We start from the raw sequence: 26,281 nt of genomic DNA, 5'->3' as shown, positions 1-26,281 counted from the left end.
GTCATCACCAGACCCCTCCATTACTGTATAATGTCCAGCAGTGTCACCTCTCCAGTCATCACCAGACCCCTCCATTACTGTATAATGTCCCAGCAGTGTCACCTCTCGAGTCATCACCAGACCCCTCCATTACTGTATAATGTCCCAGCAGTGTCACCTCTCGAGTCATCACCAGACCCTCCATTACTGTATAATGTCCCAGCAGTGTCAACTCTCGAGTCATCACCAGACCCCTCCATTACTGTATAATGTCCCAGCAGTGTCACCTCTCCAGTCATCACCAGACCCCTCCATTACTGTATAATGTCCCAGCAGTGTCACCTCTCCAGTCATCACCAGACCCCTCCATTACTGTATAATGTCCCAGCAGTGTCACCTCTCCAGTCATCACCAGACCCCTCCATTACTGTATAATGTCCCAGCAGTGTCACCTCTCCAGTCATCACCAGACTCCTCCATTACTGTATAATGTCCCAGCAGTGTCACCTCTCTAATCATCACCAGACCCCTCCATTACTGTATAATGTCCCAGCAGTGTCACCTCTCCAGTCATCACCAGACCCCTCCATTACTGTATAATGTCCCAGCAGTGTCACCTCTCCAGTCATCACCAGACCCCTCCATTACTGTATAATGTCCCAGCAGTGTCACCTCTCTAATCATCACCAGACCCCTCCATTACTGTATAATGTCCCAGCAGTGTCACCTCTCTAATCATCACCAGACCCCTCCATTACTGTATAATGTCCCAGCAGTGTCACCTCTCCAGTCATCACCAGACCCCTCCATTACTGTATAAAGTCCAGCAGTGTCACCTCTCCAGTCATCACCAGACCCCTCCATTACTGTATAATGTCCCAGCAGTGTCACCTCTCCAGTCATCACCAGACCCCTCCATTACTGTATAATGTCCCAGCAGTGTCACCTCTCGAGTCATCACCAGACCCTCCATTACTGTATAATGTCCCAGCAGTGTCAACTCTCGAGTCATCACCAGACCCCTCCATTACTGTATAATGTCCCAGCAGTGTCACCTCTCCAGTCATCACCAGACCCCTCCATTACTGTATAATGTCCCAGCAGTGTCACCTCTCTAATCATCACCAGACCCCTCCATTACTGTATAATGTCCCAGCAGTGTCACCTCTCCAGTCATCACCAGACCCCTCTATTACTGTATAATGTCCTAGCAGTGTCACCTCTCCAGTCATCACCAGACCCCTTCATTATTGTATAATGTCCCAGCAGTGTCACCTCTCTAATCATCACCAGACCCCTCCATTACTATATAATGTCCCAGCACTGTCACCTCTCCAGTCATCACCAGGTCCCTCCATTACTGTATAATGTCCCAGCAGGGTCACCTCTCCAGTCATCACCAGACCCCTCCATTACTGTATAATGTCCCAGCAGTGTCACCTCTCTAATGATCACCAGACCCCCCCCATTACTGTATAATGTCCCAGCAGTGTCACCTCTCTAATCATCACCAGACCCCTCCATTACTGTATAATGTCCAGCAGTGTCACCTCTCCAGTCATCACCAGACCCCTCCATTACTATATAATGTCCCAGCAGTGTCACCTCTCCAGTCATCACCAGACCCCTCCATTACTGTATAATGTCCAAGCAGTGTCACCTCTCTAATCATCACCAGACTCCTCCATTACTGTATAATGTCCAAGCAGTGTCACCTCTCCAATCATCACCAGACCCCTCCATTACTGTATAATGTCCCAGCAGTGTCACCTCTCCAGTCATCACCAGACCCCTCCATTACTGTATAATGTCCCAGCAGTGTCACCTCTCTAATCATCACCAGACTCCTCCATTACTGTATAATATCCAAGCAGTGTCACCTCTCCAGTCATCACCAGACTCCTCCATTACTGTATAATGTCCCAGCAGTGTCACCTCTCCAGTCATCACCAGACCCCTCCATTACTGTATAATGTCCCAGCAGTGTCACCTCTCCAGTCATCACCAGACTCCTCCATTACTGTATAATGTCCCAGCAGTGTCACCTCTCGAGTCATCACCAGACCCCTCCATTACTGTATAATGTCCCAGCAGTGTCACCTCTCCAATCATTACCAGACCCCTCCATTACTGTATAATGTCCCAGCAGTGTCACCTCTCTAATCATCACCAGACCCCTCCATTACTGTATAATGTCCTAGCAGTGTCACCTCTCCAGTCATCACCAGACCCCTCCATTACTGTATAATGTCCCAGCAGTGTCACCTCTCTAATCATCACCAGACCCCTCCATTACTGTATAATGTCCTAGCAGTGTCACCTCTCCAGTCATCACCAGACCCCTCCATTACTGTATAATGTCCCAGGAGTGTCACCTCTCTAATCATCACCAGACTCCTCCATTACTGTATAATGTCCAAGCAGTGTCACCTCTCTAATCATCACCAGACCCCTCCATTACTGTATAATGTCCTAGCAGTGTCACCTCTCCAGTCATCACCAGACCCCTCCATTACTGTATAATGTCCCAGCAGTGTCACCTCTCTAATCATCACCAGACTCCTCCATTACTGTATAATGTCCAAGCAGTGTCACCTCTCTAATCATCACCAGACCCCTCCATTACTGTATAATGTCCCAGCAGTGTCACCTCTCCAGTCATCACCAGACCCCTCCATTACTGTATAATGTCCCAGCAGTGTCACCTCTCTAATCATCACCAGACTCCTCCATTACTGTATAATGTCCAAGCAGTGTCACCTCTCCAGTCATCACCAGACTCCTCCATTACTGTATAATGTCTCAGCAGGGTCACCTCTCCAGTCATCACCAGACCCCTCCATTACTGTATAATGTCCCAGCAGTGTCACCTCTCGAGTCATCACCAGACCCCTCCATTACTGTATAATGTCCCAGCAGTGTCACCTCTCTAATCATCACCAGACCCCTCCATTACTGTATAATGTCCCAGCAGTGTCACCTCTCCAGTCATCACCAGACCCCTCCATTACTGTATAATGTCCAGCAGTGTCACCTCTCCAGTCATCACCAGACCCCTCCATTACTGTATAATGTCCCAGCAGTGTCACCTCTCGAGTCATCACCAGACCCCTCCATTACTGTATAATGTCCCAGCAGTGTCACCTCTCGAGTCATCACCAGACCCTCCATTACTGTATAATGTCCCAGCAGTGTCAACTCTCGAGTCATCACCAGACCCCTCCATTACTGTATAATGTCCCAGCAGTGTCACCTCTCCAGTCATCACCAGACCCCTCCATTACTGTATAATGTCCCAGCAGTGTCACCTCTCCAGTCATCACCAGACCCCTCCATTACTGTATAATGTCCCAGCAGTGTCACCTCTCCAGTCATCACCAGACCCCTCCATTACTGTATAATGTCCCAGCAGTGTCACCTCTCCAGTCATCACCAGACTCCTCCATTACTGTATAATGTCCCAGCAGTGTCACCTCTCTAATCATCACCAGACCCCTCCATTACTGTATAATGTCCCAGCAGTGTCACCTCTCCAGTCATCACCAGACCCCTCCATTACTGTATAATGTCCCAGCAGTGTCACCTCTCCAGTCATCACCAGACCCCTCCATTACTGTATAATGTCCCAGCAGTGTCACCTCTCTAATCATCACCAGACCCCTCCATTACTGTATAATGTCCCAGCAGTGTCACCTCTCTAATCATCACCAGACCCCTCCATTACTGTATAATGTCCCAGCAGTGTCACCTCTCCAGTCATCACCAGACCCCTCCATTACTGTATAAAGTCCAGCAGTGTCACCTCTCCAGTCATCACCAGACCCCTCCATTACTGTATAATGTCCCAGCAGTGTCACCTCTCCAGTCATCACCAGACCCCTCCATTACTGTATAATGTCCCAGCAGTGTCACCTCTCTAATCATCACCAGACCCCTCCATTACTGTATAATGTCCCAGCAGTGTCACCTCTCGAGTCATCACCAGACCCCTCCATTACTGTATAATGTCCCAGCAGTGTCACCTCTCTAATCATCACCAGACCCCTCCATTACTATATAATGTCCCAGCAGTGTCACTTCTCCAGTCATCACCAGACCCCTCCATTACTGTATAATGTCCCAGCAGTGTCACCTCTCATCACCAGACCCCTCCAGTACTGTATAATGTCACAGCAGTGTCACCTCTCCAGTCATCACCAGACCCCTCCATTACTGTATAATGTCCCAGCAGTGTAACCTCTCTAATCATCACCAGACCCCTCCATTACTGTATAATGTCCCAGCAGTGTCACCTCTCCAGTCATCATCAGACCCCTCAATTACTGTATCATGTCCCAGCAGTGTCACCTCTCCAGTCATCACCAGACCCCTCCATTACTGTATAATGTCCCAGCAGTGTCACCTCTCTAATCATCACCAGACCCCTCCATTACTGTATAGTGTCCCAGCAGTGTCACCTCTGTAATCATCACCAGACCCCTCCTTTACTGTATAATGTCCCAGCAGTGTCACCTCTCTAATCATCACCAGACCCCTCCATTACTGTATAATGTCCCAGCTGTGTCAACTCTCCAGTCATCACCAGACCCCTCCATTACTGTATAAAGTCCAGCAGTGTCACCTCTCCAGTCATCACCAGACCCCTCCATTACCGTATAATGTCCAGCAGTGTCACCTCTCCAGTCATCACCAGACCCCTCCATTACTGTATAATGTCCCAGCAGTGTCACCTCTCTAATCATCACCAGACCCCTCCATTACTGTATAATGTCCCAGCAGTGTCACCTCTCGAGTCATCACCAGACCCCTCCATTACTGTATAATGTCCCAGCAGTGTCACCTCTCTAATCATCACCAGACCCCTCCATTACTATATAATGTCCCAGAAGTGTCACTTCTCCAGTCATCACCAGACCCCTCCATTACTGTATAATGTCCCAGCAGTGTCACCTCTCCAGACATCACCAGACCCCTCCATTACTGTATAATGTCCCAGCAGTGTCACCTCTCCAGTCATCACCAGACCCCTCCATTACTGTATAATGTCCCAGCAGTGTAACCTCTCTAATCATCACCAGACCCCAGCATTACTGTATAATGTCCCAGCAGTGTCACCTCTCTAATCATCACCAGACCCCTCCATTACTGTATAGTGTCCCAGCAGTGTCACCTCTCTAATCACCACCAGACCCCTCCATTACTGTATAATGTCCCAGCAGTGTCACCTCTCTAATCATCACCAGACCCCTCCATTACTGTATAATGTCCCAGCAGTGTCACCTCTCTAATCATCACCAGACCCCTCCATTACTGTATAATGTCCCAGCAGTGTCACCTCTCCAGTCATCATCAGACCCCTCCATTACTGTATAATGTCCCAGCAGTGTTACCTCTCCAGTCATCACCAGACCCCTCCATTACTGTATAATGTCCCAGCAGTGTCACCTCTCTAATGATCACCAGACCCCCCCCCCATTACTGTATAATGTCCCAGCAGTGTCACCTCTCCAGTCATCACCAGACCCCTCCATTACTGTATAATGTCCCAGCAGTGTCACCTCTCATCACCAGACTCCTCCATTACTGTATAATGGCCCAGCAGTGTCACCTCTCTAATCATCACCAGACCCCTCCATTACTGTATAATGTCCAGCAGTGTCACCTCTCCAGTCATCACCAGACCCCTCCATTACTATATAATGTCCCAGCAGTGTCACCTCTCCAGTCATCACCAGACCCCTCCATTACTGTATAATGTCCAAGCAGTGTCACCTCTGTAATCATCACCAGACCCCTCCATTACTGTATAATGTCCCAGCAGTGTCACCTCTCCAGTCATCACCAGACCCCTCCATTACTGTATAATGTCCCAGCAGTGTCACCTCTCTAATCATCACCAGACCCCCCATTACTGTATAATGTCCCAGCAGTGTCACCTCTCTAATCATCACCAGACCCCTCCATTACTTTATAATGTCCCAGCAGTGTCACCTCTCCAGTCATCACCAGACCCCTCCATTACTGTATAATGTCCCAGCAGTGTCACCTCTCTAATCATCACCAGACCCCTCCATTACTGTATAGTGTCCCAGCAGTGTCACCTCTGTAATCATCACCAGACCCCTCCATTACTGTATAATGTCCCAGCAATATCACCTCTCCAGTCATCACCAGACCCCTCCATTACTGTATAATGTCCCAGCAATATCACCTCTCCAGTCATCACCAGACCCCTCCATTACTGTATAATGTCCCAGCAGTGTCACCTCTCTAATCATCACCAGACCCCTCCATTACTGTATAGTGTCCCAGCAGTGTCACCTCTGTAATCATCACCAGACCCCTCCATTACTGTATAATGTCCCAGCAGTGTCACCTCTCTAATCATCACCAGACCCCTCCATTACTGTATAATGTCCCAGCTGTGTCAACTCTCCAGTCATCACCAGACCCCTCCATTACTGTATAAAGTCCAGCAGTGTCACCTCTCTAATCATCACCAGACCCCTCCATTACCGTATAATGTCCAGCAGTGTCACCTCTCCAGTCATCACCAGACCCCTCCATTACTGTATAATGTCCCAGCAGTGTCACCTCTCTAATCATCACCAGACCCCTCCATTACTGTATAATGTCCCAGCAGTGTCACCTCTCGAGTCATCACCAGACCCCTCCATTACTGTATAATGTCCCAGCAGTGTCACCTCTCTAATCATCACCAGACCCCTCCATTACTATATAATGTCCCAGAAGTGTCACTTCTCCAGTCATCACCAGACCCCTCCATTACTGTATAATGTCCCAGCAGTGTCACCTCTCCAGTCATCACCAGACCCCTCCATTACTGTATAATGTCCCAGCAGTGTAACCTCTCTAATCATCACCAGACCCCAGCATTACTGTATAATGTCCCAGCAGTGTCACCTCTCTAATCATCACCAGACCCCTCCATTACTGTATAGTGTCCCAGCAGTGTCACCTCTCTAATCACCACCAGACCCCTCCATTACTGTATAATGTCCCAGCAGTGTCACCTCTCTAATCATCACCAGACCCCTCCATTACTGTATAATGTCCCAGCAGTGTCAACTCTCTAATCATCACCAGACCCCTACATTACTGTATAATGTCCCAGCAGTGTCACCTCTCCAGTCATCACCAGACCCCTCCATTACTGTATAATGTCCCAGCAGTGTTACCTCTCCAGTCATCACCAGACCCCTCCATTACTGTATAATGTCCCAGCAGTGTCACCTCTCTAATGATCACCAGACCCCCCCCATTACTGTATAATGTCCCAGCAGTGTCACCTCTCCAGTCATCACCAGACCCCTCCATTACTGTATAATGTCCCAGCAGTGTCACCTCTCTAATGATCACCAGACCCCCCCCCCATTACTGTATAATGTCCCAGCAGTGTCACCTCTCTAATCATCACCAGACCCCTCCATTACTGTATAATGTCCAGCAGTGTCACCTCTCCAGTCATCACCAGACCCCTCCATTACTATATAATGTCCCAGCAGTGTCACCTCTCCAGTCATCACCAGACCCCTCCATTACTATATAATGTCCCAGCAGTGTCACCTCTCCAGTCATCACCAGACCCCTCCATTACTGTATAATGTCCCAGCAGTGTCACCTCTCCAGTCATCACCAGACCCCTCCATTACTGTATAATGTCCCAGCAGTGTCACCTCTCTAATCATCACCAGACCCCCCATTACTGTATAATGTCCCAGCAGTGTCACCTCTCTAATCATCACCAGACCCCCCATTACTGTATAATGTCCAAGCAGTGTCACCTCTGTAATCATCACCAGACCCCTCCATTACTGTATGATGTCCCAGCAGTGTCACCTCTCCAGTCATCACCAGACCCCTCCATTACTGTATAATGTCCCAGCAGTGTCACCTCTCTAATCATCAAAAGACCCCCCATTACTGTATAATGTCCCAGCAGTGTCACCTCTCTAATCATCACCAGACCCCTCCATTACTTTATAATGTCCCAGCAGTGTCACCTCTCCAGTCATCACCAGACCCCTCCATTACTGTATAATGTCCCAGCAATATCACCTCTCCAGTCATCACCAGACCCCTCCATTACTGTATAATGTCCCAGCAGTGTCACCTCTCCAGTCATCACCAGACCCCTCCATTACTGTATAATGTCCCAGCAGTGTCACCTCTCCAATCATCACCAGACCCCTCCATTACTGTATTATGTCCAGCAGTGTCACCTCTCCAGTCATCACCAGACCCCTCCATTACTATATAATGTCCCAGCAGTGTCACCTCTCCAGTCATCACCAGACCCCTCTATTACTGTATAATGTCCTAGCAGTGTCACCTCTCCAGTCATCACCAGACCCCTTCATTATTGTATAATGTCCCAGCAGTGTCACCTCTCTAATCATCACCAGACCCCTCCATTACTATATAATGTCCCAGCACTGTCACCTCTCCAGTCATCACCAGGTCCCTCCATTACTGTATAATGTCCCAGCAGGGTCACCTCTCCAGTCATCACCAGACCCCTCCATTACTGTATAATGTCCCAGCAGTGTCACCTCTCTAATGATCACCAGACCCCCCCCCCCCCATTACTGTATAATGTCCCAGCAGTGTCACCTCTCTAATCATCACCAGACCCCTCCATTACTGTATAATGTCCAGCAGTGTCACCTCTCCAGTCATCACCAGACCCCTCCATTACTATATAATGTCCCAGCAGTGTCACCTCTCCAGTCATCACCAGACCCCTCCATTACTGTATAATGTCCAAGCAGTGTCACCTCTGTAATCATCACCAGACCCCTCCATTACTGTATAATGTCCCAGCAGTGTCACCTCTCCAGTCATCACCAGACCCCTCCATTACTGTATAATGTCCCAGCAGTGTCACCTCTCTAATCATCACCAGACCCCCCATTACTGTATAATGTCCCAGCAGTGTCACCTCTCTAATCATCACCAGACCCCTCCATTACTTTATAATGTCCCAGCAGTGTCACCTCTCCAGTCATCACCAGACCCCTCCATTACTGTATAATGTCCCAGCAATATCACCTCTCCAGTCATCACCAGACCCCTCCATTACTGTATAATGTCCCAGCAGTGTCACCTCTCTAATCATCACCAGACCCCTCCATTACTGTATAATGTCCCAGCAGTGTCACCTCTCCAGTCATCACCAGACCCCTCCATTACTGTATAATGTCCCAGCAATGTCACCTCTCCAGTCATCACCAGACCCCTCCATTACTGTATAATGTCCCAGCAGTGTCACCTCTCTAATCATCACCAGACCCCACCATTACTGTATAATGTCCCAGCAGTGTCACCTCTCCAGTCATCACCAGACCCCTCCATTACTGTATAATGTCCCAGCAGTGTCACCTCTCCAGTCATCACCAGACCCCTCCATTACTGTATAATGTCCCAGCAGTGTCACCTCTCTAATCATCACCAGACCCCTCCATTACTGTATAATGTCCAAGCAGTGTCACCTCTCCAGTCATCACCAGACCCCTCCATTACTGTATAATGTCCCAGCAGTGTCACCTCTCCAGTCATCACCAGACCCCTCCATTACTGTATTATGTCCAGCAGTGTCACCTCTCCAGTCATCACCAGACCCCTCCATTACTATATAATGTCCCAGCAGTGTCACCTCTCCAGTCATCACCAGACCCCTCTATTACTGTATAATGTCCCAGCAGTGTCACCTCTCCAGTCATCACCAGACCCCTTCATTATTGTATAATGTCCCAGCAGTGTCACCTCTCTAATCATCACCAGACCCCTCCATTACTATATAATGTCCCAGCACTGTCACCTCTCCAGTCATCACCAGACCCCTCCATTACTGTATAATGTCCAGCAGTGTCACCTCTCTAATCATCACCAGACCCCTCCATTACTATATAATGTCCCAGCACTGTCACCTCTCCAGTCATCACCAGGTCCCTCCATTACTATATATGGCCCAGCAGGGTCACCTCTCCAGTCATCACCAGACCCCTCCATTACTATATAATGTCCCAGCAGTGTCACCTCTCCAGTCATCACCAGACCCCTCCATTACTGTATAATGTCCCAGCAGTGTCACCTCTCCAGTCATCACCAGACCCCTTCATTACTGTATAATGTCCAGCAGTGTCACCTCTCCAGTCATCACCAGACCCCTCCATTACTGTATAATGTCCAGCAGTGTCACCTCTCCAGTCATCACCAGACCCCTCCATTACTGTATAATATCCCAGCAGTGTCACCTCTCCAGTCATCACCAGATCCCTCCATTACTGTATAATGTCCCAGCAGTGTCACCTCTCTAATCATCACCAGACCCCTCCATTACTGTATAATGTCCCAGCAGTGTCACCTCTCCAGTCATCACCAGATCCCTCCATTACTGTATAATGTCCCAGCAGTGTCACCTCTCTAATCATCACCAGACCCCTCCATTACTGTATAATATCCCAGCAGTGTCACCTCTCCAGTCATCACCAGACCCCTCCATTACTGTATAATGTCCCAGCAGTGTCACCTCTCCAGTCATCACCAGACCCCTCCATTACTGTATAATGTCCCAGAAGTGTCACCTCTCCAGTCATCACCAGACCCCTCCATTACTGTATAATGTCCCAGCAGTGTCACCTCTCTAATCATCCCCAGACCCCTCCATTACTGTATAATGTCCCAGCAGTGTCACCTCTCCAGTCATCACCAGACCCCTCCATTACTGTATAATGTCCCAGCAGTGTCACCTCTCCAGTCATCACCAGACCCCTCCATTACTGTATAATGTCCCAGCAGTGTCACCTCTCCAGTCATCACCAGACCCCTCCATTACTGTATAATGTCCCACCAGTGTCACCTCTCCAGTCATCACCAGACCCCTCCATTACTGTATAATGTCCCAGCAGTGTCACCTCTCCAGTCAGCAGCTCAGTGATCCTGGTTGTCAGTTCTAGGATCTTCTGCTCATGTATCAGCGAATGAGGTTGAGGATCCTCGGGGGTGGGGCTCTTGGTGGTGCCCGATCCTCCTGACACACGGGGGGTCACACACTCAGACGACTTCTTCACTACTGTGTAATCCTGTGTATGGGGAGAAACCGATCACTACAGACATTGTAAGAGTCCTTCACCTCTCCAGTTATCTACCTGTATTATCTATAGGATCAGACGTCATGTGACCTCTCACCTCTCCAGTCATCTACCTGTATTATCTATAGGATCAGACGTCATGTGACCTCTCACCTCTCCAGTCATCTACCTGTATTACCTATAGGATCAGACGTCATGTGACCTCTCACCTCTCCGGTCATCTACCTGTATTATCTATAGGATCAGACGTCATGTGACCTCTCACCTCTCCAGTCATCTACCTGTATTATCTATAGGATCAGACGTCATGTGACCTCTCACCTCTCCAGTCATCTACCTGTATTATCTATAGGATCAGACGTCATGTGACCTCTCACCTCTCCAGTCATCTACCTGTATTATCTATAGGATCAGACGTCATTTGACCTCTCACCTCTCCAGTCATCTACCTGTATTATCTATAGGATCAGACGTCATGTGACCTCTCACCTCTCCGGTCATCTACCTGTATTATCTATAGGATCAGACGTCATGTGACCTCTCACCTCTCCGGTCATCTACCTGTATTATCTATAGGATCAGACGTCATGTGACCTCTCACCTCTCCAGTCATCTACCTGTATTATCTATAGGATCAGACGTCATGTGACCTCTCACCTCTCCAGTCATCTACCTGTATTATCTATAGGATCAGACATCATGTGACCTCTCACCTCTCCAGTCATCTACCTGTATTATCTATAGGATCAGACGTCATGTGACCTCTCACCTCTCCAGTCATCTACCTGTATTATCTATAGGATCAGACGTCATGTGACCTCTCACCTCTCCAGTCATCTACCTGTATTATCTATAGGATCAGACGTCATGTGACCTCTTACCTCTCCGGTCATCTACCTGTATTATCTATAGGATCAGACGTCATGTGACCTCTCACCTCTCCAGTCATCTACCTGTATTATCTATAGGATCAGACGTCATGTGACCTCTCACCTCTCCAGTCATCTACCTGTATTATCTATAGGATCAGATGTCATGTGACCTCTCACCTCTCATCTACCTGTATTATCTATAGGATCAGACGTCATGTGACCTCTCACCTCTCCAGTCATCTACCTGTATTATCTATAGGATCAGACATCATGTGACCTCTCACCTCTCCGGTCATCTACCTGTATTATCTATAGGATCAGACGTCATGTGACCTCTCACCTCTCCGGTCATCTACCTGTATTATCTATAGGATCAGACATCATGTGATCTCTCACCTCTCCAGTCATCTACCTGTATTATCTATAGGATCAGACGTCATGTGACCTCTCACCTCTCCAGTCATCTACCTGTATTATTTATAGGATCAGACGTCATGTGACCTCTCACCTCTCCAGTCATCTACCTGTATTATCTATAGGATCAGATGTCATGTGACCTCTCACCTCTCCAGTCATCTACCTGTATTATCTATAGGATCAGACGTCATGTGACCTCTCACCTCTCTAGTCATCTACCTGTATTTTTTATAGGATCAGACGTCATGTGACCTCTCACCTCTCCAGGCATCTACCTGTATTATCTACAGGATCAGACGTCATGTGACCTCTCCCCTCTCCAGTCATCTACCTGTATTCTCCATAGGATCAGACGTCATGTGACCTCTCACCTCTCCAGTCATCTACCTGTATTATCTATAGGATCAGACGTCATGTGACCTCTCACCTCTCCAGTCATCTACCTGTATTACCTATAGGATCAGACGTCATGTGACCTCTCACCTCTCCGGTCATCTACCTGTATTATCTATAGGATCAGACGTCATGTGACCTCTCACCTCTCCAGTCATCTACCTGTATTATCTATAGGATCAGACGTCATGTGACCTCTCACCTCTCCAGTCATCTACCTGTATTATCTATAGGATCAGACGTCATGTGACCTCTCACCTCTCCAGTCATCTACCTGTATTATCTATAGGATCAGACGTCATTTGACCTCTCACCTCTCCAGTCATCTACCTGTATTATCTATAGGATCAGACGTCATGTGACCTCTCACCTCTCCGGTCATCTACCTGTATTATCTATAGGATCAGACGTCATGTGACCTCTCACCTCTCCGGTCATCTACCTGTATTATCTATAGGATCAGACGTCATGTGACCTCTCACCTCTCCAGTCATCTACCTGTATTATCTATAGGATCAGACGTCATGTGACCTCTCACCTCTCCAGTCATCTACCTGTATTATCTATAGGATCAGACATCATGTGACCTCTCACCTCTCCAGTCATCTACCTGTATTATCTATAGGATCAGACGTCATGTGACCTCTCACCTCTCCAGTCATCTACCTGTATTATCTATAGGATCAGACGTCATGTGACCTCTCACCTCTCCAGTCATCTACCTGTATTATCTATAGGATCAGACGTCATGTGACCTCTTACCTCTCCGGTCATCTACCTGTATTATCTATAGGATCAGATGTCATGTGACCTCTCACCTCTCATCTACCTGTATTATCTATAGGATCAGACGTCATGTGACCTCTCACCTCTCCAGTCATCTACCTGTATTATCTATAGGATCAGACATCATGTGACCTCTCACCTCTCCGGTCATCTACCTGTATTATCTATAGGATCAGACGTCATGTGACCTCTCACCTCTCCGGTCATCTACCTGTATTATCTATAGGATCAGACATCATGTGATCTCTCACCTCTCCAGTCATCTACCTGTATTATCTATAGGATCAGACGTCATGTGACCTCTCACCTCTCCAGTCATCTACCTGTATTATTTATAGGATCAGACGTCATGTGACCTCTCACCTCTCCAGTCATCTACCTGTATTATCTATAGGATCAGATGTCATGTGACCTCTCACCTCTCCAGTCATCTACCTGTATTATCTATAGGATCAGATGTCATGTGACCTCTCACCTCTCCGGTCATCTACCTGTATTATCTATAGGATCAGACGTCATGTGACCTCTCACCTCTCCAGTCATCTACCTGTATTATCTATAGGATCAGACGTCATGTGACCTCTCACCTCTCCGGTCATCTACCTGTATTATCTATAGGATCAGATGTCATGTGACCTCTCACCTCTCCAGTCATCTACCTGTATTATCTATAGGATCAGATGTCATGTGACCTCTCACCTCTCCGGTCATCTACCTGTATTATCTATAGGATCAGACGTCATGTGACCTCTCCAGTCATCTACCTGTATTATCTATAGGATCAGACGTCATGTGACCTCTCACCTCTCCGGTCATCTACCTGTATTATCTATAGGATCAGATGTCATGTGACCTCTCACCTCTCCAGTCATCTACCTGTATTATCTATAAGATCAGACGTCATGTGACCTCTCACCTCTCCAGTCATCTACCTGTATTATCTATAGGATCAGACGTCATGTGACCTCTCACCTCTCCGGTCATCTACCTGTATTATCTATAGGATCAGATGTCATGTGACCTCTCACCTCTCCAGTCATCTACCTGTATTATCTATAGGATCAGACGTCATGTGACCTCTCACCTCTTCAGTCATCTACCTGTATTATCTATAGGATCAGACGTTATGTGACCTCTCACCTCTCCAGTCATCTACCTGTATTATCTATAAGATCAGACGTCATGTGACCTCTCACCTCTCCAGTCATCTACCTGTATTATCTATAGGATCAGACGTTCATGTGACCTCTCACCTCTCCAGTCATCTACCTGTATTATCTACAGGATCAGACGTCATGTGACCTCTCCCCTCTCCAGTCATCTACCTGTATTCTCCATAGGATCAGACGTCATGTGACCTCTCACCTCTCCAGTCATCTACCTGTATTATCTATAGGATCAGACGTCATGTGACCTCTCCAGTCATCTACCTGTATTATCTATAGGATCAGATGTCATGTGACCTCTCACCTCTCCAGTCATCTACCTGTATTATCTATAGGATCAGATGTCATGTGACCTCTCACCTCTCCGGTCATCTACCTGTATTATCTATAGGATCAGACGTCATGTGACCTCTCACCTCTCCAGTCATCTACCTGTATTATCTATAGGATCAGACGTCATGTGACCTCTCACCTCTCCAGTCATCTACCTGTATTATCTATAGGATCAGATGTCATGTGACCTCTCACCTCTCCGGTCATCTACCTGTATTATCTATAGGATCAGACGTTATGTGACCTCTCACCTCTCCAGTCATCTACCTGTATTATCTATAAGATCAGACGTCATGTGACCTCTCACCTCTCCAGTCATCTACCTGTATTATCTATAGGATCAGACGTTCATGTGACCTCTCACCTCTCCAGTCAACTACCTGTATTATCTATAGGATCAGACATCATGTGACCTCTCACCTCTTCAGTCATCTACCTGTATTATCTATAGGATCAGACGTCATGTGACCTCTCACCTCTCCAGTCATCTACCTGTATTATCTATAGGATCAGATGCATGTGACCTCTCACCTCTCCAGTCATCTACCTGTATTATCTATAGGATCAGACATCATGTGACCTCTCACCTCTCCAGTCATCTACCTTTATTATCTATAGGATCAGACGTCATGTGACCTCTCACCTCTCCAGTCATCTACCTGTATTATCTATAGGATCAGACGTCATGTGACCTCTCACCTCTCCAGTCATCAACCTGTATTATCTATAGGATCAGACGTCATGTGACCTCTCACCTCTCCAGTCATCTACCTGTATTATCTATAGGATCAGACGTCATGTGACCTCTCACCTCTCCAGTCATCTACCTGTATTATCTATAGGATCAGACGTCATGTGACCTCTCACCTCTCCGGTCATTTACCTGTATTATCTATAGGATCAGACGTCATGTGACCTCTCCGGTGATCTACCTGTATTATCTATAGGATCAGACATCATGTGACCTCTCACCTCTCCAGTCATCTACCTGTATTATCTATAGGATCAGACGTCATGTGACCTCTCACCTCTCCGGTCATTTACCTGTATTATCTATAGGATCAGATGTCATGTGACCTCTCACCTCTCCGGTCATCTACCTGTATTATCTATAGGATCAGACGTCATGTGACCTCTCACCTCTCCAGTCATCTACCTGTATTATCTATAGGATCAGACATCATGTGACCTCTCACCTCTCCGGTCATCTACCTGTATTATATATAGGATCAGACGTCATGTGACCTCTCACCTCTCCAGTCATCTACCTGTATTATCTATAGGATCAGACGTCATGTGACCTCTCACCTCTCCGGTCATCTACCTGTATTATCTATAGGATCAGACGTCATGTGACCTCTCACCTCTCCAGTCATCTACCTGTATTATCTATAGGATCAGACGTCATGTGACCTCTCACCTCTCCGGTCATCTACCTGTATTATCTATAGGATCAGACATCATGTGACCTCTCACCTCTCCAGTCATCTACCTTTATTATCTATAGGATCAGACGTCATGTGACCTCTCACCTCTCCAGTCATCTACCTGTATTATCTACAGGATCAGACGTCATGTGACCTCTCACCTCTCCGGTCATCTACCTGTATTATCTATAGGATCAGACGTCATGTGACCTCTCACCTCTCCGGTCATCTACCTGTATTATCTATAGGATCAGACGTCATGTGACCTCTCACCTCTCCGGTCATCTACCTGTATTATCTATAGGATCAGACGTCATGTGACCTCTCACCTCTCCAGTCATCTACTTGTATTATCTATAGGATCAGACGTCATGTGACCTCTCACCTCTCCGGTCATTTACCTGTATTATCTATAGGATCAGACGTCATGTGACCTCTCACCTCTCCGGTGATCTACCTGTATTATCTATAGGATCAGACATCATGTGACCTCTCACCTCTCCAGTCATCTACCTGTATTATCTATAGGATCAGACGTCATGTGACCTCTCACCTCTCCGGTCATTTACCTGTATTATCTATAGGATCAGATGTCATGTGACCTCTCACCTCTCCGGTCATCTACCTGTATTATCTATAGGATCAGACGTCATGTGACCTCTCACCTCTCCAGTCATCTACCTGTATTATCTATAGGATCAGACATCATGTGACCTCTCACCTCTCCGGTCATCTACCTGTAATATATATAGGATCAGACGTCATGTGACCTCTCACCTCTCCAGTCATCTACCTGTATTATCTATAGGATCAGACGTCATGTGACCTCTCACCTCTCCGGTCATCTACCTGTATTATCTATAGGATCAGACGTCATGTGACCTCTCACCTCTCCGGTCATCTACCTGTATTATCTATAGGATCAGACGTCATGTGACCTCTCACCTCTCCGGTCATCTACCTGTATTATCTATAGGATCAGACGTCATGTGACCTCTGACCTCTCCGGTCATCTACCTGTATTATCTATAGGATCAGACGTCATGTGACCTCTGACCTCTCCAGTCATCTACCTGTATTATCTATAGGATCAGACGTCATGTGACCTCTCACCTCTCCAGTCATCTACCTGTATTATCTATAGGATCAGACGTCATGTGACCTCTCACCTCTCCGGTCATCTACCTGTATTATCTATAGGATCAGACGTCATGTGACCTCTCACCTCTCCAGTCATCCACCTGTATTATCTATAGGATCAGACATCATGTGACCTCTCACCTCTCCAGTCATCTACCTGTATTATCTATAGGATCAGACGTCATGTGACCTCTCACCTCTCCAGTCATCTACCTGTATTATCTATAGGATCAGACGTCATGTGACCTCTCACCTCTCCGGTCATCTACCTGTATTATCTATAGGATCAGACGTCATGTGACCTCTCACCTCTCCGGTCATCTACCTGTATTATCTATAGGATCAGACGTCATGTGACCTCTCACCTCTCCAGTCATCTACCTGTATTATCTATAGGATCAGACATCATGTGACCTCTCACCTCTCCGGTGATCTACCTGTATTATCTATAGGATCAGACATCATGTGACCTCTCACCTCTTCAGTCATCTACCTGTATTATCTATAGGATCAGACGTCATGTGACCTCTCACCTCTCCGGTCATCTACCTGTATTATCTATAGGATCAGATGCATGTGACCTCTCACCTCTCCAGTCATCTACCTGTATTATCTATAGGATCAGACATCATGTGACCTCTCACCTCTCCAGTCATCTACCTGTATTATCTATAGGATCAGACGTCATGTGACCTCTCACCTCTCCAGTCATCTACCTGTATTATCTATAGGATCAGACGTCATGTGACCTCTCACCTCTCCGGTCATCTACCTGTATTATCTATAGGATCAGATGTCATGTGACCTCTCACCTCTCCAGTCATCTACCTGTATTATCTATAGGATCAGACGTCATGTGACCTCTCACCTCTCCAGTCATCTACCTGTATTATCTATAGGATCAGATGTCATGTGACCTCTCACCTCTCCAGTCATCTACCTGTATTATCTATAGGATCAGACGTCATGTGACCTCTCACCTCTCCGGTCATCTACCTGTATTATCTATAGGATCAGACGTCATGTGACCTCTCACCTCTCCGGTCATCTACCTGTATTATCTATAGGATCAGACGTCATGTGACCTCTCACCTCTCCGGTCATCTACCTGTATTATCTATAGGATCAGACGTCATGTGACCTCTCACCTCTCCAGTCATCTACCTGTATTATCTATAGGATCAGACGTCATGTGACCTCTTACCTCTCCGGTCATCTACCTGTATTATCTATAGGATCAGACGTCATGTGACCTCTCACCTCTCTGGTCATCTACCTGTATTATCTATAGGATCAGACGTCATGTGACCTCTCACCTCTCCGGTCATCTACCTGTATTATCTATAGGATCAGACGTCATGTGACCTCTCACCTCTCCAGTCATCTACCTGTATTATCTATAGGATCAGACGTCATGTGACCTCTCACCTCTCCGGTCATCTACCTGTATTATCTATAGGATCAGACGTCATGTGACCTCTCACCTCTCCGGTCATCTACCTGTATTATCTATAGGATCAGACGTCATGTGACCTCTCACCTCTCTGGTCATCTACCTGTATTATCTATAGGATCAGACGTCATGTGACCTCTCACCTCTCCGGTCATCTACCTGTATTATCTATAGGATCAGACGTCATGTGACCTCTCACCTCTCCGGTCATCTACCTGTATTATCTATAGGATCAGACGTCATGTGACCTCTCACCTCTCCAGTCATCTACCTGTATTATCTATAGGATCAGACATCATGTGACCTCTCACCTCTCCGGTGATCTACCTGTATTATCTATAGGATCAGACATCATGTGACCTCTCACCTCTTCAGTCATCTACCTGTATTATCTATAGGATCAGACGTCATGTGACCTCTCACCTCTCCGGTCATCTACCTGTATTATCTATAGGATCAGATGCATGTGACCTCTCACCTCTCCAGTCATCTACCTGTATTATCTATAGGATCAGACATCATGTGACCTCTCACCTCTCCGGTGATCTACCTGTATTATCTATAGGATCAGATGTCATGTGACCTCTCACCTCTCCAGTCATCTACCTGTATTATCTATAGGATCAGACGTCATGTGACGTCTCACCTCTCCAGTCATCTACCTGTATTATCTATAGGATCAGACGTCATGTGACCTCTCACCTCTCCGGTCATCTACCTGTATTATCTATAGGATCAGATGTCATGTGACCTCTCACCTCTCCAGTCATCTACCTGTATTATCTATAGGATCAGACGTCATGTGACCTCTCACCTCTCCAGTCATCTACCTGTATTATCTATAGGATCAGATGTCATGTGACCTCTCACCTCTCCAGTCATCTACCTGTATTATCTATAGGATCAGACGTCATGTGACCTCTCACCTCTCCGGTCATCTACCTGTATTATCTATAGGATCAGACGTCATGTGACCTCTCACCTCTCCGGTCATCTACCTGTATTATCTATAGGATCAGACGTCATGTGACCTCTCACCTCTCCGGTCATCTACCTGTATTATCTATAGGATCAGACGTCATGTGACCTCTCACCTCTCTGGTCATCTACCTGTATTATCTATAGGATCAGACGTCATGTGACCTCTCACCTCTCCGGTCATCTACCTGTATTATCTATAGGATCAGACGTCATGTGACCTCTCACCTCTCCGGTCATCTACCTGTATTATCTATAGGATCAGACGTCATGTGACCTCTCACCTCTCTGGTCATCTACCTGTATTATCTATAGGATCAGACGTCATGTGACCTCTGACCTCTCCAGTCATCTACCTGTATTATCTATAGGATCAGACGTCATGTGACCTCTCACCTCTCTGGTCATCTACCTGTATTATATATAGGATCAGACGTCATGTGACCTCTCACCTCTCCGGTCATCTACCTGTATTATCTATAGGATCAGAAGTCATGTGACCTCTCACCTCTCCGGTGATCAGGTGGATGATCTCTAGGGTGAGGTCTAGTATCCTGGCAGCCATGATGTCTCTCTCCTCCTCCATCACCTTTATCTGTGAGAGTCCAGAACCTGCAGAAGGAGAACAAGGACGGGGACAGAATCATCTTATATATTCACCAGAAATCTTCTCCACATTAACCCTCCAGCGCCCGCTCACACATAAGGTGCTGCCCCCTGCTGTCACATCTGAGCTGGGGACATATTTCCTCTTCGGGACATTATTAACCCTTGTATTGCTGTATATATAACTTCCCTTACACTGGAGGACTACTACACCCAGCATCCATTTATTACCATAGCCGCCTTATATGAGGAAACACTATGATGTATATATATATATCCTGAGGTCTCACACTATGATGTATATATATATATATCCTGAGGTCTCACACTATGATGTATATATATATATATATATCCTGAGGTCTCACACTATGATGTATATATATATATATGTATCCTGAGGTCTCACACTATGATGTATATATATATATCCTGAGGTCTCACACTATGATGTATATATATATATATCCTGAGGTCTCACACTATGATGTATATATATATATCCTGAGGTCTCACACTATGATGTATATATATATATATCCTGAGGTCTCACACTATGATGTATATATATATATATATCCTGAGGTCTCACACTATGATGTATATATATATATATATCCTGAGGTCTCACACTATGATGTATATATATATATATATCCTGAGGTCTCACACTATGATGTATATATATATATATATATATATCCTGAGGTCTCACACTATGATGTATATATATATATATCCTGAGATCTCACACTATGATGTATATATATATATCCTGAGGTCTCACACTATGATGTGTATATATATATATATATATATCCTGAGGTCTCACACTATGATGTATATATATATATCCTGAGGTCTCACACTATGATGTATATATATATATATCCTGAGATCTCACACTATGATGTATATATATATATCCTGAGGTCTCACACTATGATGTATATATATATATCCTGAGATCTCACACTATGATGTATATATATATATATATATATATATATCCTGAGGTCTCACACTATGATGTATATATATATATCCTGATGTCTCACACTATGATGTATATATATATATATCCTGAGGTCTCACACTATGATGTATATATATATATATATATATCCTGAGGTCTCACACTATGATGTTATATATATATATATCCTGAGGTCTCACACTATGATGTATATATATATATCCTGAGGTCTCACACTATGATGTATATATATATATATATCCTGAGGTCTCACACTATGATGTATATATATATATATATATATCCTGAGATCTCACACTATGATGTATATATATATATATATCCTGAGGTCTCACACTATGATGTATATATATATATATATATATATCCTGAGGTCTCACACTATGATGTATATATATATATATCCTGAGGTCTCACACTATGATGTATATATATATATATATATATCCTGAGGTCTCACACTATGATGTATATATATATATATCCTGAGGTCTCACACTATGATGTATATATATATATCCTGAGGTCTCACACTATGATGTATATATATATATCCTGAGGTCTCACACTATGATGTATATATATATATCCTGAGATCTCACACTATGATGTATATATATATATCCTGAGGTCTCACACTATGATGTATATATATATATATATCCTGAGGTCTCACACTATGATGTATATATATATATATCCTGAGATCTCACACTATGATGTATATATATATATATCCTGAGGTCTCACACTATGATGTGTATATATATATATATCCTGAGGTCTCACACTATGATGTGTATATATATATCCTGAGATCTCACACTATGATGTATATATATATATATCCTGAGATCTCACACTATGATGTATATATATAAATATCCTGAGGTCTCACACTATGATGTATATATATATATATATACTGAGATCTCACACTATGATGTATATATATATATATATATCCTGAGGTCTCACACTATGATGTATATATATATATATATATATATATATATCCTGAGGTCTCACACTATGATGTATATATATATATCCTGAGGTCTCACACTATGATGTATATATATATATCCTGAGGTCTCACACTATGATGTGTATATATATATATCCTGAGATCTCACACTATGATGTATATATATATATCCTGAGGTCTCACACTATGATGTATATATATATATATATCCTGAGGTCTCACACTATGATGTATATATATATATCCTGAGGTCTCACACTATGATGTGTATATATATATATATCCTGAGGTCTCACACTATGATGTGTATATATATATATCCTGAGATCTCACACTATGATGTATATATATATCCTGAGATCTCACACTATGATGTATATATATATCCTGAGGTCTCACACTATGAAGTATATATATATATATATATATCCTGAGGTCTCACACTATGATGTATATATATATATATCCTGAGGTCTCACACTATGATGTATATATATATATATCCTGAGGTCTCACACTATGATGTATATATATATATATCCTGAGGTCTCACACTATGATGTATATATATATATATATCCTGAGGTCTCACACTATGATGTATATATATATATATCCTGAGGTCTCACACTATGATGTATATATATATATCCTGAGGTCTCACACTATGATGTGTATATATATATCCTGAGATCTCACACTATGATGTATATATATATATCCTGAGGTCTCACACTATGATGTATATATATATCCTGAGGTCTCACACTATGATGTGTATATATATATATATCCTGAGGTCTCACACTATGATGTATATATATATATATCCTGAGATCTCACACTATGATGTATATATATATATCCTGAGATCTCACACTATGATGTATATATATATATCCTGAGGTCTCACACTATGAAGTATATATATATATATATATATCCTGAGGTCTCACACTATGATGTATATATATATATATCCTGAGGTCTCACACTATGATGTATATATATATATATCCTGAGGTCTCACACTATGATGTATATATATATATATCCTGAGGTCTCACACTATGATGTATATATATATATATATCCTGAGGTCTCACACTATGATGTGTATATATATATCCTGAGATCTCACACTATGATGTATATATATATATATATATATATCCTGAGGTCTCACACTATGATGTATATATATATATCCTGAGATCTCACACTATGATGTATATATATATATCCTGAGGTCTCACACTATGATGTATATATATATATATATCCTGAGGTCTCACACTATGATGTATATATATATATATCCTGAGGTCTCACACTATGATGTATATATATATATCCTGAGGTCTCACACTATGATGTATATATATATATCCTGAGGTCTCACACTATGATGTATATATATATATCCTGAGGTCTCACACTATGATGTATATATATATATATATCCTGAGGTCTCACACTATGATGTATATATATATATATCCTGAGGTCTCACACTATGATGTATATATATATATCCTGAGGTCTCACACTATGATGTATATATATATATATCCTGAGGTCTCACACTATGATGTATATATATATATCCTGAGATCTCACACTATGATGTATATATATATATATCCTGAGGTCTCACACTATGATGTATATATATATATCCTGAGGTCTCACACTATGATGTATATACCGTATATACTCGAGTATAAGCCGAGTTTTTCAGCACGATTTTTCGTGCTGAAAACACCCCCCTCGGCTTATACTCGAGTGAACTCCCCCACCCGCAGTGGTCTTCAACCTGCGGACTTCCAGAGGTTTCAAAACTACAACTCCCAGCAAGCCAGGGCAGCCATCGGCTGTCCGGGCTTGCTGGGAGTTGTAGTTTTGAAACCTCCGGAGGTCCGCAGGTTGAAGACCACTGCGGCCTTCAACATCATCCAGCCCCCTCTCACCCCCTTTAGTTCTGAGTACTCACCTCCGCTCGGCGCTGGTCCGGTCCTGCAGGGCTGTCCGGTAAGGAGGTGGTCCGGTGAGGAGGTGGTCCGGGCTGCTATCTTCACCGGGGGCGCCTCTTCTAAGCGCTTCGGGCCCGGCCTCAGAATAGTCACGTTGCCTTGACAACGACGCAGATGCGTCGTTGTCAAGGCAACGGCTCTATTCCGGGCCGGAAGCGCGGAGAAGAGGCGCCCCCGGTGAAGATAGCAGCCCGGACCACCTCCTCACCGGACCACCTCCTCTCCGGACAGCCCTGCAGGACCGGACCAGCGCCGAGCGGAGGTGAGTACTCAGAACTAAAGGGGGTGAGAGGGGGCTGGATGATGTTGAAGGCCGCAGTGGTCTTCAACCTGCGGACCTCCGGAGGTTTCAAAACTACAACTCCCAGCAAGCCCGGACAGCCGATGGCTGCCCGGGCTTGCTGGGAGTTGTAGTTTTGAAACCTCTGGAGGTCCGCAGGTTGAAGACCACTGAGGGCGAATGATGAGAAGAGGATGATGAAGGGGGGGGGGTGTGGGGATGATGAAGGGGGGTGGGGATGATGAAGGGGGGGGGGGTGTGGGATGATTACAAGGGGGATGATGAAGGGGGGATGTGTGGGATGATAAGGGGATGTGTGGGATGATAAGGGGATGATGAAGGGGGGATGTGTGGGATGATGACAAGGGGATGATGAAGGGGGGATGTGTGGGATGATGACAAGGGGATGATGAAGGGGGGATGTGTGGGATGATAAGGGGATGTGTGGGATGATGACAAGGGGATGATGAAGGGGGGATGTGTGGGATGATGACAAGGGGATGATGAAGGGGGGATGTGTGGGATAAGGGGATGTGTGGGATGATGACAAGGGGATGATGAAGGGGGGATGTGTGGGATGATAAGGGGATGTGTGGGATGATGACAAGGGGATGATGAAGGGGGGATGTGTGGGATGATGACAAGGGGATGATGAAGGGGGGGATGTGTGGGATGATAAGGGGATGTGTGGGATGATGACAAGGGGATGATGAAGGGGGGATGTGTGGGATGATAAGGGGATGTGTGGGATGATGACAAGGGGATGATGAAGGGGGGATGTGTGGGATGATGACAAGGGGATGATGAGGATGTTAATGACGGGTCTGGATGATGACAGGGGGGGATGAGGTATTTCCCACCCTAGGCTTATACTCGAGTCAATAACTTTTCCTGGGATTTTGGGTTGAAATTAGGGGTCTCGGCTTATACTCGGGTCGGCTTATACTCGAGTATATACGGTATATATATCCTGAGGTCTCACACTATTGATGTATATATATATATATCCTGAGATCTCACACTATGATGTATATATTATATCCTGAGGTCTCACACTATGATGTATATATATATATATATTATCCTGAGGTCTCACACTATGATGTATATATATATATCCTGAGATCTCACACTATGATGTATATATATATATCCTGAGGTCTCACACTATGATGTATATATATATATATCCTGAGGTCTCACACTATGATATATATATATATATATCCTGAGGTCTCACACTATGATGTATATATATATATATATCCTGAGATCTCACACTATGATGTATATATATATATATATCCTGAGATCTCACA

General features: G+C 44.9%; 1 protein-coding gene across 3 annotated transcripts in view; it reads right to left on the bottom strand.

Moving 5' to 3' along the window:
* Positions 1-26,281, bottom strand: part of LOC130358177 (gastrula zinc finger protein XlCGF26.1-like) — a 56,219-nt gene that overhangs the window by 23,523 nt on the left and 6,415 nt on the right. For 2 of the 3 annotated variants that reach the window (XM_056561046.1, XM_056561047.1), the window contains exons 2-3: positions 20,567-20,670; positions 10,917-11,084 (exon numbers count right to left, since the gene is read on the bottom strand). In XM_056561046.1, the coding sequence (XP_056417021.1) occupies positions 10,917-11,084; positions 20,567-20,670 (272 nt within the window). The remainder of the gene's footprint in view (positions 1-10,916; positions 11,085-20,566; positions 20,671-26,281) is intronic. The other variant, XM_056561049.1, reaches the window with a different exon arrangement.

Source organism: Hyla sarda, chromosome 2 (genome assembly GCF_029499605.1).
Source record: "Hyla sarda isolate aHylSar1 chromosome 2, aHylSar1.hap1, whole genome shotgun sequence".
Lineage (NCBI taxonomy): Eukaryota > Metazoa > Chordata > Amphibia > Anura > Hylidae > Hyla > Hyla sarda.
Note: the sequence above shows the minus strand (reverse complement) of the source record. Positions and strands in the feature narration are given on the sequence as shown.